The 18,816-nt window shown below is 42.2% G+C and overlaps 1 protein-coding gene across 1 annotated transcript in view; it reads right to left on the reverse strand.

Moving 5' to 3' along the window:
* The window catches only part of LOC144526312 (cadherin-18-like), an 87,290-nt gene that overhangs the window by 59,002 nt on the left and 9,472 nt on the right, over positions 1 to 18,816 (reverse strand). Inside the window, exon 2 of the mRNA XM_078263720.1 lies at positions 1,601 to 1,895. Coding sequence (XP_078119846.1) covers positions 1,601 to 1,895 — 295 coding nt within the window. The remainder of the gene's footprint in view (positions 1 to 1,600; positions 1,896 to 18,816) is intronic.

Consider the following 18,816-nt stretch of genomic DNA (forward strand, 5'->3'; position numbering starts at 1 on the left):
AAATTTGTTATGTTACCACTGTATCTTTCAGCCTTTTTACAAATTATACAGCTTGCCGTTGTTTCATTTTCGGCCTGAAAATATAGCCAGACGGCGCTCCTCTTCCTCTCTGCCGTTCTTCTGCTCCGTCTCTGTGCTGCTTGTGTGTGTGCGCTGCTGGCCGCCGCCATGCCTGGCTGCTTGCTTGCTTGTTTGCTTGGCGCCGCTGAGTCACGTGGCGGTACAACATCAAATCACACTGCTCCGAGCTGCGACAGGACTTGACCACTTTAACGCAACGGCACTTACACAGACAAAGACAGCCAGGTCGCCTCTGTGATGAAACCGCAGCAGTGCACACTGGAGAGAAACTGAAACTAAAGTATTGATCTTGAACTGGTATTGATCAATATCAATACCAACGTTGGTATCAATATTATCGATATTTGGATCGATCCACCCACCACTATTAAAAGGCTTTTTCTGAACACAGAAGCACTATTAGATATAGGAATATAAATGACCCAGTAGCAACACATTTTCTTCAATTCAACCACCCTATTTCGTCTTTCGGATATATTGGGATTGAACAGGCGACCCTCCCCCCAAAAGGAGGTAATTTAGATGTATTACTTTCTAGGAGGGAACATTATTGGATCCACTGGTTAAACCCCATGTGGATTAAATATTGACTATGATTTAAAGTGTTTTTATAATGCGCCCTAAATTATGGGATTATGTATTGGATGTTTAGTCAAAGTTGATGATGTTCATTTAGAACTGATGGTTTAACCTTTGCTATATATCTATTAGAATTCTTTCAATATAAATGTATTTTTAAACATTTCAATATATGAAATTGAAATCTTTGTACATAGTGTTGAAGATAGGTTGTGGTAATATCAATGTTTTTTTTTTACCCCAATGATGCTCGAAACGTTGTCAGAATAAATAGAGATAGCATATGATGCCAGAGGGTGCAACACCTTTTTCTTATTTTCAATCCCTTAAAAGGGGCCAGAAAAATCCAAATTATTGTTATTAGTTGAGTCAATTCCTGGTATTTGATACTGTGCATGCCGACTCATTATCACGGCTTACAAGAACACTTGACGGGGCCATTGTTAATTATTAGTTACACCACGTGTGTCAAACTCAAGGCTCGGGGGCCAAATCCGGGCCCTTTACAAGTTTTGATCCGGCCTGCATATCAATTGTAGCCTGGGAAAACCCTCACGAACTTCCGGCAAATTTGAGATTTGCTCTGCAAGTCAGTCTGGCCAAGAGCCCATTTCCAATTTTTCCAAATCGAGGCACCAATCACAACCGTTGAGGCGGGCTTTACCCGATGACGACAGCGCAGTAGAAGACTGCTTTTAAAAAGGTAATCATTGTTTAGCTTGATTTGTTAAATTCTCTGATGTCGAAGTAACTAAGTAACTTTTTTAGGGCTTTATGTGGACCAAACTGTAAGTGAGAAGACTAAATAAGACATGCAATAATACAGTCAAGATATTTGACCTTTTTTCAAAGGTGTGACCCCCCTGAGTTACACCTTTGTGTTCCCACTAACTCATTGTCTGTTATCAGAAAAAAGAAGCATGTAAGGCTCCTGGCTTACCAACATCAGATATCTCAGGCACAGATGCTAAAAACGGTCCATCAGGGAATGTTGGAGCATTGTCATTAACATCCTGGACCTTGATGATGAACTCTGACTCTGCCTCCAGGGAGCGGTTGGTCTGCCGGTCAATGGCCCTTGCATGTAGGACATACTGGGACTTCCTCTCACGGTCCAGGCTCTTTGCTGCGTGGATGTCGCCCGTTGTTTCGTCAATGAGGAAGATAGACCCGGCCCCCTCGCCAGACAGGATGTAGCTCACAGAACCATCACCCTTGTCAGAGTTGGAGTGGAGCTGGAGATGTAAGAGGGAGAAAATGAGTGAGGGAGGGAGCAGTAAAGTGTCCAACAAGTACGTGATTCAGAGTAAGTGTCAGGATGAGTGGTCAGCTAATGGAGAGGAGCAGGCTCAGAGAGAGGCACAGCTATCCAATCAGGGAAGGAGACGTTGAAGTTACTAAGATGATGAGAGAGAGAAGTACCAGCAAAAGAACTATTTTTTAGTAGTATTTTAGTATCATTGTAAGGTGTAAATCAGACTATGTGTGGCTAGCTGTGTGTGCTGTAGACTTCATTCAATGAAATGCTACCAGGTTAATAGCATAAATGTTGAATGTCTTATCTCAGATTATCCTTGACAGTAGTCTCACATTGCCAGACCTTCCTCCACAGTGCTGCTGAGGAGGATCTGGCTAGTCCACACAGCATTCTGGGATGGGAGAAACACGTGCTCTGGTTTATTGGCATTTCAATCACAATTGTTACAGGCGGTTTTAAGCTCCAGACGGAGCCACTGTGACAAACATGTGTACGTTCAAAGGTTGTAGTCACTCATAAATTGAACAGAGCTAGAACGCCAACACAAAGAAAGCGGAAGGTGATGGACATCCGAGTTGAACGTCGTGGATATAGGCTACCTTGACAGTATTGCCGGATTCAGACTGGCCGATATCAGCTCGATAAAAGCCCAGCGAACTCCGCTCCCCAACATGAAAGCCCTGTGTTGTTGACCCACCAACCCACCCCGACCTCCTGCCTTTGTGGCCCACAGTGTTCTTATACAGCAGCGGTCATTGCGGTGCATACAGCAAACAAATACGTGGAATGCTTACGAATTAAAATGCTTCACTTTTCATAGCTATATGTACGTATGGCTCATGAGAACAATGCAGAACCATATCATCAATCAGGCTTTACACCTCTCTCCACCCAACACGCTTCTAGCTTAATCCAAAAGCACTTTTGCGTTTGGTTGTGTGGATTTGTTATTTGATTGTTGAATATTATTCAGGCCATGAGGAACAAGGTGAATCTGCTTAAAATCTGAAGCCTCCTCACACCCTGCTTTCCAAAACGTTATTTGAGGGAACAAAGAGTCAAAGGAGGCAACTCTAGACACAGTCGGCACCGTAAAATGAAACCGAAACAGACAACACGACGCAACGAGCTGCAGGGAGTGAAAGAGGCATTGCCAGTATGAGCTTGAACAAAGCAGCAGTGTAAAGACAAAGGAAATCCATCTCCCTGGCACAAAATAAAACATTTAAAACAAAAAATAAGAGGAGACAGGAGAAGACAACGCAAAGAGGGGAGGAGGATAAAAATACAACAGCACCGTTGTGTGTTACTAAGCAGCAGCTGGTGAGGAAGGAGCATCGACTGACATTTTGAGGCTAAAGTATTTCCCCCTGTGCATGTCTCTCCAGCTAGAAGAACAAAGGCTGGTGAGGGTGTGAAATATGAATCAAAAAGCATGTGGGCGGGCAGGAAGCAACGGTTATTAATTTAAACAGGTTAATTCCCTTCTGGTGGGATTTAAAAGGACATGCTACACTAAGCTCCGTCACTAATCATGAGAGCACAGACATGATAAGGTGGTTTCACTCTGATTCGATATACTTTATCCAGTTTGTATGACATCAGTGCATCGTTCTGTCAACGAATAATGAGCAAGTGTGAAGAGGCTTTTCTGTGTGGAGTTCCAGGTTGTGTGGGTTTTCTCATGTCTTTGTCATAGAGCAGTGCGGTCCTCAGAACTGGACTTGGTCCCCAGGCATTGTCCTCAGGGGCGGAGCGATGTGGTGGCTTCTGGGGCTCCAACCCTGAATGTTTTTCTCAAAAGCCCCGAATCTTTTAGGGTTTTAAAAAAAGAACTTCAACTTTGTATCATTTCCCCCTCAGTCTCTCTCACTGGAGCGGAAAATCAATGGAGCAGGAGTTCTGGGAACTCTACTAAAAATAGGTTCCAAGATTAGTAATGCTGTTTACGCCAAATTCCTACCCTACCCATGTTATGTAGCCTGACTTGAAAAAAGGTACACTGGGGTGTCTGGGTTGCTCACCTGGTAGAGCGTGCGCCCCATGTACAGAGGCTCAGTCCTCGCTGCAGCGGGCGTGGGTTCGGTTTGGACCTGCGGCCCTTTGCTGCATGTAGTTGCCCCTCTCTCTCCCCTTTCATGTCCTAAACTGACTAAAATGCCAAAACATAATCTTAAAAATAAATTGGAAAATAATTAAAGCTGCAAGCAGCAATGAAAGGGTCCCCTCAGCACGTTGGTGGTACTGGCGGGATGACGGTTGCCTGTAACACTTCCTAGAGAACACGCACTAATTATCCGTACATGATGTTGCTGTATATCATGTGTAGAACACACCATGAAAAAATGTCAGGGAAATCGGATGATGTTTGTCACATAAAGCTGACTTCCTGTTGCCAGCAGGTGGAGCTATGAACATGACTTAATATCGGCATGTAGATGTCTCCAGGTCTGGACTCTTATCCAGCATGTGAAGTTACAACAGCTACCTGTGTTATGGCGAAACGCACATAATGGCCGCCATTCCACATCCACGCCACGCAACGTGGATGTCTTGACATGCTGCTGACCCATTTTGAGCAGGATCTGTTGAATCCTCTAGGAGGAGTTTCAGAAAGTCCCATACCTGTAAAGGGCCTAAAATGGCGTGTTGTTACATGAAAATTCCATCGCACTTTAAGGTGGGGGGAATTATACCAACCAAAAACGTGCTCGGGCCCTAAAAAAAATAAAAAATATAGAAACATCAGAAATTACGTTTGCCTCTCTTTAGGTGGAAGGAGTGAAAATGTGTCATCCTCTGCATTTGCTGTGTTCTGGTTCCAGAATGATGAAGACAGCTGGAGAACAATTAAATACAAAATAGGATGCAACGATGCATTTCTATTACGCCGTAATGGGTACCTAAGCAATAAGTAAAATAAGTGTGCTAAAGATAAAACATATTGTGTGACGTGAGTGACGAACATGAACTCGCGGAGGTGATTCCATTGCATAAAAGGTTGCAACAGCAATTTGGGGTGCTATTGGACCGGTTTCGACTGGAGCAAGTGGGAAACAGAAGCCGAATAAAAGAAAGTAGACAGGATTGTGTCTGTCAAATGTCAGATCATTTCTTGGTGGGGCTATTGTTATTCCTGGTGGAGCTGTAGCCCCATCTAACCTCACATATGAGGTTTAACAAATGTTTTGAAAATCCATTTTTATCGGCTCAGAAAGAATATGAATGCAAAACTCTAGAATTCCTTCCTTTCCTGCGCGACCTGCAAATTGATGTTCATGCCACCACTGATAAGATACAACATAAGCAAGTAAAAATGCCAGCCTTCTATCAGAACATATTTCAAAGGTCTTATCATGGACAAGTATCAGTGTAGCTCCGTCTGTTCATCATAACCACATTCCAAATCCTATCAGAAACATGCTGCTGCATTTCCGCGGAAAAGCAAGAGGCAACGAGATGGAGAGAGATAGAGAGAGAGAGAGAGAGAGAGAGAGAGAGAGAGAGAGAGAGAGAGAGAAATAGGTCCCAGATGTGAGTATGTATTTCTGTGAAGAGCTAAATGAATGCATTACATGCATACATTAAACAGATATCAGCCTTCAACAGCTTGTCAGACGGAGAGCGTCAGACTGATGATGCCATGTTTGGCTACGGCGCCACGCTTACCAAGAAACCTGAGCACAAACAGGATCCCGCCTGAAAACACACACACACACACACACACACACACACACACACACACACACACACACACACACACACACACACACACACACACTCGCCTGGCAAAACATCAAGCACACAAACAGACAGGCGCGCACACACACGCGCACACACACACACACACACACACACACACACACACACACACACACGCTCTCTTTCATATTGATCTCTCCAACACACACAGACTGACAGTCTCTCACATATGCAGAGTATGTAGACAGGGTGCAGATGCAGTGCCGGAGAGCAGGGCCGTACGCAGGGTTTTTAAAAGGCCGAGGTCCAAACAAATTGCGATTGCTAGGGGGGTCCGGGGGCATGCTCGTTGTTGACATGCCGTGATCAGAAGACCACTGTGTTGAGCAACAATTGTGTAGTAACGACAAGATAATGCACTGCACCATTCAGTTAAAAGATCTGAATAGGACTTCCAAACCTTTATGACTTTGAAGTTCACAACAACAACAACAACTTTGTCTGACAGTATCTCATATTGTATATCTACAGAGCCCCTAAAGGGACATGTGGGATTATTATTTTTCTTGTGCGACAGGGTACTTTCTGGTGCACACGAGAAACCAATCTAAGGCTAGCAAAATTATGCTAACGGAGTACTGCTAACGTTATGTGGTTAATATTTCACATCCACAGCATGGCTTATCATCTGTAAGTTTGTTGATGCCACTATCGGGTACATTTGGTTGCGTTTCCAGGAAGATGAATACCTCCTCCTCGGCAGCCATTCTGACTGCTACTCAGATTGGATACCTTCTAGTGAGCTCGGGAAAGTATCTAGTGCGAACGAGAGAAGAAAAAAAAATCCCCATGTCCCTTTAGGGGCTCCGATTGTATCAGCCTACAAATTTTGGGTAGCGAAAAAAAAAACATTCTTTTTTTTTTTTTTTTACTTTTCCTGTTTGCTAGCAGACAGAATTGAGGAACCTTTACACAATACAAGTTAATGGAGAGCGAAGAGTTGTTTTCTCCTCCAGTGGGGGCGGGACATGAATGCGCTCTGTCTCTATAGCCTGTTTTACAGTTCTGCGGAGGCTCCGTGCAGAGCTTTCGCTGTAGCCTACGTAAGTGGCCTGATGTTTGTACTTGTGCGCCGGTGTGTGCGTCGAGCAGGCATGTGTGTGTGTGTGTGTGTGTGGGGGGAGTGGGTGATAGAGCGAAGAGAAGTGAGAGACTGACGACGATTAGCTCCGGAGCGAGTACCGACTCTAGAGTCATAATGAGAGAAACAAAGTGTCTCCCCTGTGTTTTCTGACCACGGTGGGAAATCTGTAGCAGGAAAAGTTAACCCTCTCCTTGATTTCATGTTGTTTATGGAGAAGGAGAATCAGGAAATGACTCGAGGGAAATGCAACCCTACCATGCCTATCAGCCAACGGCCGAGCGATGTGCGTTGCTGCGACGTGTAGTTACATTTTTTCGAGAGGTGCACGTCAGGCTACAGCGTAGGGTCCGGCGTAGACGCAGAGGGGTCTGCGGGGGTACGCTGTTGATTCTACGCACAACCATAAAACGGCCTTATTGGTCTTCCAAATTCCACTTTAATGACTTTGAAAACGACAGTACAGTATCTCATATTGTGTGTCAGCCTACACTGTAATAAAGTGTAGGCTGAAGGCTAAAGTGTGTTTTGACAGTGCTCTCTTATTGTCCTTATTCTGGGAACATTCACTCGGAAGTTATTGAAGGGCTCAGTAAATAGCAGACTGGGAAAAAACATGCGGCAGTTATTAACACAATATGAAAGCAGCCTCGGTAACGTCTACCTTCAATTCAAGCTGATCACCTGAAGAGAGATCACAATGTGTACAGTACATCAATCCCATTTCAAGCAGCTGATTTCTGAAAATGTGTGTGAAAATGTGTGTTCGTTGTCTAGTTCTAAATGGCACACAGAGAAGTTGGGTTATTTATATCTCTGTATAAATGATAAATACTGGTTGCTGATTACTGCATTCATATGTAAGGCGCAGTGTTGTTTAAAAGAAATCAAACCAGGCCTGTTGTAATTCCCAGGGCGTTGAATACAGACGCTTTTTCACAAAGCACCCTTGAAACGCACCAGGCTTCTACTTTTCTTTTTTTTTCTTTTTTTTACTGTAAATCCAATCATCATTGTAGATCTCATACAGTAGCTCATATTTGCAGAAGACTCATGCAGAAAGCCAAATACATCACACACAGTCATTAAATCAATCACTAAGGTAAATTGTTAAAGCAAACACCCATACATCAAAATAATAGACCTGCATAATTCAAAAAGTAACAGCCTACAGGGACTGGTGGAGGGGGCGTGAGAAGAATTCATTCGGGTGAGTGAAGGTGGATGACTTAAGCCTAAAAGTGGATCCGGCGATCCATTTACTGTACCCAGTAAGAGCGTGCGCCCCATGCGGGCTGAGTCCTTGGCAGCGGCCTAGGTTCGAATACAACCTGCGGCCCTTTGCTGCGTGTCATCCCCTCTCTTTCTCTCCCCCTTTCCTGTCTATCCACTGTCACTATTGAATAAAGGGAAAAGCCCCAAAACATTATCTTTAAAAAAATAAAAAATAAATAAAAAGCACGGCGTTATTATGAGTTGTTGAGTTAGGGGGGGAAACTTTATAAACTTTGTGTAAGGTTACATCAAATTTGTAATAATTCGTGCCCTGTTGTAAATTGCATGATCTTATTTCCTTTTTTTGTGTAAACATCATTGTCAGTTATGTACCGCTGCAGACAAAGTCAGCTGATGAGCGACGCACACACAGTTATTTCCTACTCTATATCATTAATTTACCTCCGTATTGAATTTATTTTCGTGTAGTTCTCGTGATTAACACAGCTTTCATGGACAGATTAGATGGGTATAATCATAAAAAAATAAGTATAGAGGTGTCCATCAGCTTTATGATTGATCCCAACTTGCTTGTCATCTTGCAGACAAAGCATGACTACAAATCTTCATCATTCATTCTTCATCGTTGTTATTTTGACAAACTTTTGATCAGTTTATTGTAATTAAATCCCAGCGAAATCTGTTCATTTTGGGTTCGTACCGCTGTTGTTGTAGTGTGCTTGTAGTCTAGCGGAAAGACGTGACAAAGCATGAATTCAGACTTTTTACAAATTGGTATCATGTTGTAAGTATTTTGGCATCCTTTTGATCTGTTTATAGCTATTCAATCACAGCAAAATGTGTACTTCAAGTAGTGCCGGACTAGAAGACGGACTTTGGTCGTGAATTTCACCGAGCTGTGTGCTCCTCCGGATGATGTTATGAACCCAGACACGCCTTTGGTTTTCCAACGTATCTGGGACTTCCACAACAAGTACAAAGCAGCAGTATTGGTTAATTGTGCCATGGTTGATGACGGAAAACGTTGGTGCCTAACAGCTGTACAGCGATGCATCTCGCAAGGCAACAATTTGCTTAATTTTAGTGTGACAGCTGCCAGTTTGTTGGAATTCAGGTTTGATAGAGTAAGCAGACTAATGGCTTTTGAGAATGAATTGTTAGGTGTGATAAACAGATGTAAGATAGTCACAGCATCTTTCATCAGTTGATGTGTGTTGTGTTGGAGCAACCCGTTCTTACTCCCAACTCGTGAAAATACTGACGCTTGGTCAGTGTCTCTCAGTGTCAGATATCAATGCAAAAATCACCCTTTAGCGTCTGTATGGAACGCACCGGGCATAGCAGTACCTTGACCACGGCGCTGTAAGATGAGGTTCTATTAAGAGAATCAACGGTAGTATAAAAAACCACGCAAGGATTTAGGTTGGGGTGGTGGATGGGTCAAACAACACAAGACTTTCTCCCAGGAGACCAGGCTTCGTGTCCTGTTCTTGTTCCGCGCGTCACTAAAATGTACATTTTGTAACCCCACCCACGATCTTTTCCTATTTCCTGAACATAACTGTCCTGCTCTTGTGCCGCATGTCAGTTAAATGTATATCCCGACCCAGACCGCCAACAAGTAACGCCAATAGTCCCAAACCCAGAGGGTCATAAAGTGACACTAAGAGTCCCAACCAAGCCTGTCTTAATATGACGCCAAAGGACTAGACGCAAACCTGAGCACAGAGCGTAAAAATAGTGAATCCAAGGGTCCCGACCCAGAGTGTTGCAGAGTGACACCAAGAGTCCCGACCAAGCGCTGTCTAAATATGATGCTAAAGGAGACTTTTTGTGTCAATAACAAACACCAAAGGCACCTGACCAAGCGTCGCTTCTTGACGCAATGGGAGTGAGAACGTGTTGGGTGAAGAAGTCAATGTACGTAAAGTAATGTATGTATGGCTTGTCTTACAAAACTGTCTTAAAGGCAAGTGTCCCAACAATTACTCGCAAGTCGTAATGTCTCTAAATGCTATATACAAACATAAATCATGAGAGGCCTAACCCACGGCAAAAAAGCAAACAAAACATCAGACTTTAACATGGAAGAATACATTTGGTCTCTGCTCCTCCTAATAGTCAATGGTTGTTTTTTTTAACGATGACCACAAACAGAACCAAGCCTGTTGTGACAACCGTGGCCATGAAGGATTTTACCCTGTAGTCTGTTTTATCCAAAGTCAAGTTTTTCAGCCATTCCAATTAAAGATGCATTGTTGTTTTTTCAAGCAATGTGTCCTTAACTGATAACTTTGGCTTTCTGCCAATCAGCCTTTTATGACAGGTAAGTCTTTACTGCAGTCTATCATATGCTCACTGCAGCTGAAAGATGAAAAGACAAGGATTAAGACAAAGATGGCCATGTACTGTACACAAACATTAATGCACACAGATGTTGCGCAGGGATTCATTTAGTAAATTGAGTCTACAGGAGTGCGTTTAACCATGCTGTTGGGTACAGTGAGAAGAGCAGTAAAGGAGTGGGACCAGAGAAAAGCTTGTCTCGCATTTGCCAGACCTTCCTCCACAGCGCCTTGGAGGAGGGTCTGGCTAGTCCACACAGCATTCCCGGGATGGGAGAAAAACGTGCTCTGGTTTATTGGCATTTCTTTAAACCAATCACAATGATCTTGGACGGTGTTAAGCGCCGGACAGAGCCTTGGTGCCGCTGCAAAATAGCCTCGGAAAAGAACTTGTTTTGATGGAACATGTGTACGATGTGTTTTAGTCGTGCAACAGAAAACTCAGATTGGACAGATAGTCTAGCTAGCTGTCTGGATTTACCCTGCAGAGATCTGAGGAGCAGTTAACCATAGTCCTCAGAAATCCAACGGAGTTTAGAATGCCAACACAAAGAAAGCAGAAGGTGACGGACATCCGGCCGAAAAGAGGGACATCCGGCAGAATATCAAGCGACACCGGAGCAATCCCGGGAGTGGTACTTCGTGGATATAGACTAAAGAAAAGCTAACTGGGCATGATTTTTTTGAACAAGACTACATGTAGGCATTCCTAGTGATGGCTGGCAACCAGAGGTAGAATGCGTACTAAAAGTAAAAGTACTGTTACTCAAAAGGAATTTAAATTTAATTCATTTTTTAATTGTCAACTTATACACAAGTGAAACATCAGCAACAAGAGCCCTTATGTCCAAACCAACAAAACATTCAATTTCTATAGAATGCACTTTGCAGCCTGTGCAGACAACTGATTATCAGTTATAGTTGAGTTATAGTTAATAATGATACTACAGTGCAGCCTTACTAAAATTAACCAGAAAAGAGACAAAACTCAAGACAATGAAACATGCAACAAGCAGTATTAGGCTAATTTTAATAGCCTGACAGACACAGAAAACAACAGACAGAGAGAAAAACACCAACAGACAGAAAAACACCAACAGACAGAAAAACACCAACAGACAGAAAACACCAACAGACAAAAAACACCAACACATACAGAAAAGCTACAAAAGACAGAATACTCCCGACAGAGAGATGCATAAATGGGTTGCATCACAAATCCACACTGACACTCATAAAGTGAGTCAGAGTATTGCAGAGAGAGGAAGAGAGATGTGATGCATTCAGAGCTGGATGTAGGTCTTTTGATTCTTTGACAGCCTAATGGCTAAGGATAGCTCCTGACTGATGTTTGCCACAGGGCAACAAACACACACACACACACACACACACACACACACACACACGCACACACACACACACACATTATTAAACCAATTAAAGCCTTTCATTGTATCTCTTAGGATGCCCATTAGCTGTAAGCGAAGCAGCAGCTATTCTTCCTGGGGTCCACGCAAGGGAGGGCAGGGCAGGACAGTGAGGGGAAGATGGGTCTGCTTGCTCAACATAAAGATTGAGCTATGCGCAACTAAAATTGTTCAAAATCTAATGATGAAATCATTTGAAACTGATATTGCAAAACAATGTAAACATTATTTATCCCGGAGGGTGGCGGCAGCAATGTGCTTATTCTGTCGGAAATCCAAAGAAAAAGAAGAAATACGTCATCCCTGGGGAACATAATCAAACGGTTATATTAAATAACACAAATAACAGATAGGAGTGTTTACATGGACATGACTCTCAGCAGACAGACGATCAGAGCAGAGAGGAAATTAGCAGTCAAGGTGGTTGTTCAAGCTACAGTAGGTGTAGTAGGTGGACCACATTTTGCCCTGATGACACACACACACACACACACACACACACACACACACACACCGTTTGCATAACCGTGATACTCACGTCCATGTAAACACAAGATTCAAACATGCAAGCTACATAGTTTCAGTGATAGCAGCATCCGTAGCAACCGCCATAGCAGTGACAGAATCTTCGCAATAACTAAAAAACTACATATTGTGCAAATTCATTGAACGATGAAGATGAAAATAAAATGCCCATTTCTCTCCAGAAATTAGCATTAGTTAGAAAGTTATCAGAACACAATGCTGAAACTATCTTAAAAGATTGGCTGAAGTGGTTTCCTGCGCCTGAAATCAGCTGTTCTTATCATAATTGACGTGTATGAGGGAGTGCGCTCAGACACAGAGCACATTTTCAATGAGTATTGTCACATCATGATCATATCAGTATGTTCGGGTCATGAAAATATTATGCTGAAGCTTTCTGTGAAACCTACACCATACAGAAACAGATTGTGGTTTTTATGCATACATTCTATACAGCAAAACGGCTGAAGGAGACACGCCTCTATTTAGACCGTGTATTCTGTCCCTGAAAGCTGCGTTATTAAACCCAACTGCATGAAAATGAAAGCAATACGGAGGGAAATTAATGATATACAGTAAGAAATATCAAATATCTGAGCAGCTAACTTTATCTGCAGTGGTACGGTCTGAGTATCATTCCATCATTCAATTATTTCATTCAATTCGGAAACAATACAATTGGCAATTCAGTGTCTCTCAACCCTTTGTTGAACAGAGAGGGTCATCTAATGGGCTCAGAAATAGAAGAAAATAGTTAATGAATCTTCATTTGGCCATCACTACTCACAGCACTGAAAAACGACATTAAAAACAAAACAGAACAGTTTTCTTGTAATCCACAGAACAAAAAATTTCTTTATCAGAAAGTAGTTACTGACAAAAAACTGAAAATGTTTTTTTTTACAACATCGGTTACTCTTTAAACTTGTGCATGAGCAGTTCTTAAATTCCAAAATATGACAAAGAGCTACAATGTGAAATGCAAAGACATGGGATTTGCATTCAAGATCACAGCTTGCTACCATTAGCTCACAATAAATGCCAGTAGATTAAAGAACTGTACATATGTTCACTTACTTGAAAGGTTATCTGTCAGGAAGTAAGGTTTCCTTAATAGGTGAGAAAAAAAACAACAGTGGAAATGATTTTAATTTAAACTTTTAGGGAGTTCCACTGCCCAAATGCTAATAACAGTAAAGCTCAGTGGTCACTTCCCAAAGTTTCTGGCAGTATATGACTGGCAGTTTATCCGTTTTTTTAGAGTACAGTATGTGGACTGAGCTGAAAACAAATGCTTCAAACAAAGGCCATTTGAAGGCGCCTCTTCCCTCTGCACGAGTGTCATTCCACATGAAGTCACACTCATAGCTCTGGAGGCCACTTAGTATTAAGGCATTGGGTATAAATAAACAGGTAAACTGTGGGGAACACTCGCCACAATAGGCAGGGAACTGTCATCACCATGGATACCAATAGATACTTTCACTCAGCTCAGCTGTTTAGCTGTATTATGGGCTGCAACAAACCTTGTGGCTAACAAAAACAAAAGGGGTCTTCCAAAAGGTGCCCCCCACTGGGTGTTCCCTCCGCCGTCCTAACAGCCACAGACTAACCCTTCATTTTCACCGTACACTTCTGCTTCCAATGTTGCTGCATCATTTCTTCAGCACCTCGCTAACATTTAGATTCACAGCCTTTGCTAAAAAATGGCGGCACTCAAATTCAGCTGTGCTATTCGACAGAGAGCATTGCTGTAAAGTGTGGTGGTAAATCATAGCTCTGAAGGTGTGTTTTTACATGCAGTGAGTGAGTGTTAATTAGGTTTACTTGCAGGGCTGGACTGGGGTAAAAAAAATCAGCCCTGGACTTACGAGACCCATACCAGTCCACCAAAATAGTCCGGACACCAACCATCCTTGCACTACCCTTGAACACATGTACATACCAGCAGGGTTCAACATTGGTAGAATGGTAGATTTGCTTGACTCACTAGCCAAAAAAAAGGGTACAATTCAGCCCATTCAGCCCACACAAATAGACCGGCCCACCAGGAAATCTCCCGGTACTCCCGATGGCCAATCCATGCCTGCTCAATTGTACAATCTAAATCAATCCAATCCAATAAATCTGCAGTAAATCCCACTTTTGTCAATGTGTATGTTTGTAGGTTTCCAAATGTATCAAAAAATGTATTGGGATTTCCAGAAAATCTGCAAAAGACACTGCATTCACTTCCATTCCATTCTCTACTGTTGTATATTTAGGACTGGGCACATCGAGATAAATAGTTGATGGTGCTATTTCAGTTGTGTGCCATTAAAACATTGCAGAAGAAGATTGAGCAACGAGTTGACAAAATTAAAAGAGAAAAGCATGTGAAAAACATGATGGCAATATGGCATGTCTATTTGTTTCATGTATTCATTTGAGGAAAGTTACAGTCTCCTCATCGCTCCACACATATCTGATGTTTCTCTTCGGCTGATGTTAAACCACTTCACGTACGTCAGGATTTATTTATTATTAAGTCTGTTTCCACTGAACAACATTTGGCATCTACGTTTTTTTATACCAGATTTGCCAGATTTTGAAAAAAACAACATCCCTGATTCTGCTGCATTAATTTAGTTCCTGTTCAGAACTGTCCATTCTGAATCGGACAATATTACAGAAGTGCATTTAAACTCAGTGGAGTATTGTTTTAAACACAAACATGTCAAAGTTGTTTTTTTCAGCCTCTATCTGTTTACATTTTGACAAAATTTAAAAATGAAAAGTCAAACTGCATTGGAAATTTGCAAGATGGCGCCGCAGATGGCAGTCTCGATACTGTGTCTCTGGTACTTGTTCATTTTTTGTTTATTTGTTCAGTTTTCAGCTCTCCCTATCTGGTCACATTCACCAGGGAGGAACTTTTAACCCAACTACTTTGCTCTAGTTAAACTTTTTCACCGTTCACCGTGGCTGTGGCTCAGGTGGTAGAGCGGTCATCTACCAATTGGAAGGTCGGTTTCATTCCCTGGCCCTGCAGTCCCATGTGTCCTTGGGCAAGATACTGAACCCTTAATAGCTCCCAATGCTGAGCCATCGATGTGTGAATGTTTATCTGATGAGCAGGTGGCACCTTGTATGGCAGCCTCGGCCACCAGTGTATGAATGTGTGTGTGTGTGTGTGTGTGTGTGTGTGTGTGTGTGTGTGTGTGTGTGTGTGTGTGAATGGTACCTAAACTGTTTAAAAGCACTTTGAATAGTCGCCAAGGCTAGGAAAGTGCTATATAAATGCAGTCCATTCACATTTAAGGCTCACACCTTTCAGGGAGGAATATGTGTCCCCATCAATGTTGAAATGACACCTATGCCCTAGGTTTTACCAGCTGTTACTTTCCCAGATGTTTGTGGACATCTGGCCAGGGATTTGACCTCCAACCCAGAGATATTCAACAGGGGGTCCATGACCCCTAGAGGGCCCTCCGAGTTAGTGCAGGGGGCCCCCAAATTATGTTAAAAAATATTTTTTCATTTTTTCAAAAATGAAAATGTCTGAAAATATACAATAATATGAATCCAGCATATTATAGCAAATATGAATTGGCCTATTTGTAAAAAAAAATAAAATAAATTAAGATAAGCTTACTATAAGTAAAGTAGCCACTATGGTAGCCATACAGTTACGATTAAGGATACACTGTGCCTTCCACATATATGTTTAACATTAAAACTGGCCTAAACATAACCATACCACAGTCATACTTTATTTTCCAAGACCACCATATTTCCCTTACTTTAACCATACCATAGCTGCCATGCTGGCGAAGAACATAATCTGGGGTTTTGCAGAAACATTCAGTATCAACATTCTGTTCTAGTGATAGGGTTGTATTTTAGAGGCAATTACACAGCTTCTATAATATGACTGATAGCTATGCTTGTAAACTGTAATCGCTTAGATTCAGCAAGCCAACTATTTCTACACATCCTCCACAACCAAAGACTGCAAACATGTGACACTGTGAACTGCAGATCCTGATTAGAACAAACCTTCTGTATCCTCGGCTGTACTAACCCCAAATTAAAGCACACTGCTTGATGGAAAGGTCAATTCTACAGCAGCGATGCAGCCATCTGACAAGATCAGTCCCAGTTGGGCAGGGAGAGGATGGATTAGTAAGGGAGGGTGTGTGACTGTGTGTGTGTGTCTGTGTGTGTGTGGTAATGGCCATGTTTGTAGTTATAAATGTAGTGAGGGTGATTGGATTGGCAGCTGTGTTTCCTTGATACCTTCCCATGTTAATGGGTTTACATGAAGCTTAAAGATGTAATTGACTCTCCCTGTTATCATGGACAAACCAGTTAACAGAGCATTCTTGCCTCTTGACTGAGCAATGACAGCTAGCTTTAACAACAGCATTTCTACCAAATGGTGTTCCCAATTGTGAGTACTGCTACAGTATTTAGAGTTTGGCAAGACAGTGATACCAAAAGGGAAAACAGGAAGATATGTAATCTGTTTAATTTTGGAGAGAGCCTGGAATCTTAACCAAGCTTCTCATAAAATGTGATGAGCTTACACAAGTTTTTCTTTTCCATTTATGATGTCTACATGTGTCAACACCAAACCAGATTACTGACTAACCATTTTAAGGGGAACTCTCGCTACAGCAGAGGAGCTGGAGGGTTGACAGGGAGCTCCCATGGTATGTGACAAATGAAGGCCTGCATGTGTGAGGAAAAAGATCTTGGAGAGCAAGGAGGGTCTCTGCATTAATTCATAATGAATGCGCTATAACTAATTAAGGGAATGACACGGGATGCAGTTTGTGGTGGGATTTTTTGCTACCAGTACCTTTCTCTTTTCATTTTTTTATCGACAACTTTTGCTGATGGAAAACCAAAAAATAATGAGTCGAACAAAAGTAGTGCCGTGCTGTGTCATGCAGTGGAAATGCCTTAAATCTGCATCCTATCTAATTTCCAGCAGGGGGCGACTCCACTAGTTGCAAAAAGAAGTCAGTTTCTGTAGAAGTCAATGGGTAAATGACCCTACTTCTCATTTGATTTATTACCTCAGTAAGCATTTTCCTAATGGGTTTATGGTCTCAATTGCTACTTTTAAGTCATCACTGACTACGTTTACATACACATAATATTCCTTTGTTTTCCTTATTCCGAAAAAGACGATATTCTGACCAAGCTGTTTACATGGCTAATTAAAGTGAATAAAAACTAATATTCCCGTTTACATGTAGCCGTACAAAATAAGATTTTTTTAGAAGTTTACCAGCGGTGGCGGACTTGTTGGACCGTGCGAACACTGTGTCCCTCTTCCCTTCAACCAGCTTCTTGAAAAGGTCGCCGTAGCGATGAGTGCGCATATCCAAAATCCTGTTGATATCCAAGTCTTTGATAATGTTTAAAAGTTGCTGTGTTTCTCCTTCTTATCGGGTCTGCAGCCTTGGTCTACAGTGGCCCATTGGTTAATTTTCTTTATTGGCACTGGCCTGACCCAATCAAATCCAGGAACCCCCTTCCCACTCTGGGCCGCAAATTCAAGAATCCCACAATGGCCACGCCTCATGGCCCTGAGACACAAGCTATAGTAGTTATGCTGGAAGTTTAGCATCCACGAACCACCAAAGCGCAAGGGAGGTGCAGAGAAATTACGGGAGAAAAAGATTAAGAATCTACAGGCGGATTAATCAAAATGTGCATAAATGTCGGACATGTTTGGGGCTGTAGTAGCTGCTTCAACATCAGCATCACCTGAAGCCGAGGAGGAGGAGAGGTGGCTGGCTATACAGAGAAGCAGAAACAACATCATGACAGGGAAGAAGCCGAGGAGGAGAGTGACCATGACAGGGCTGTGGGAGCGAGTGAGGAAAAGATGGAAGAGAGAGTAGATGACGATGTGGTAAGGAGTAGGCAAATTAAAAGGTACTCTCAGGAATCAAAACCCCATACAGGAAGAGAGGGAGGCTGTGTGTGTGTGCGTGTGCGTGTGTGTGTGCGTTATGTGCGCCTCACGTCATAACAACTATAAGTAGTTAAAGTTAGCAGCTGTCAGGTAACCTAACTGTTTAAGCTTACAGTGAAAATGCTAGCGGTTGGCCTGTTGGGTAGCTAAAAAGTCAGTGTGATCTATAAAATCAGTGTTGATACAAGCATCAGTGTTCCTTGAATTGCTTAATTAGCTTCTTTTGTATTGGTGCTCTTTTCCAGGGCATATACTACTCTCAGCTTTATTGTAGCTTTTGGGAAGGGTTTGGGTTATGGTTATGGTATTTAGCAGACACTTTTGTCCAAAGTGACAAAATATGAATCTTACAATAGTTAAAATGAACAGTAAACCGTTTTTAAAGTTGCTAAGCCAATATTAAGCAAAATAGTAATAATAACAATAATGGCAATATAATATCAAATATCAATAATAAAAAATAATAAAAATACCATAAATATACAAATCATAACTCTAAGAATGAATGAATTATTTAAGGGTAAGATCAACAGATAAGTCTTGAGACCCCT

This window comes from Sander vitreus, chromosome 12 (assembly GCF_031162955.1).
Source record: "Sander vitreus isolate 19-12246 chromosome 12, sanVit1, whole genome shotgun sequence".
Classification (NCBI taxonomy): domain Eukaryota; kingdom Metazoa; phylum Chordata; class Actinopteri; order Perciformes; family Percidae; genus Sander; species Sander vitreus.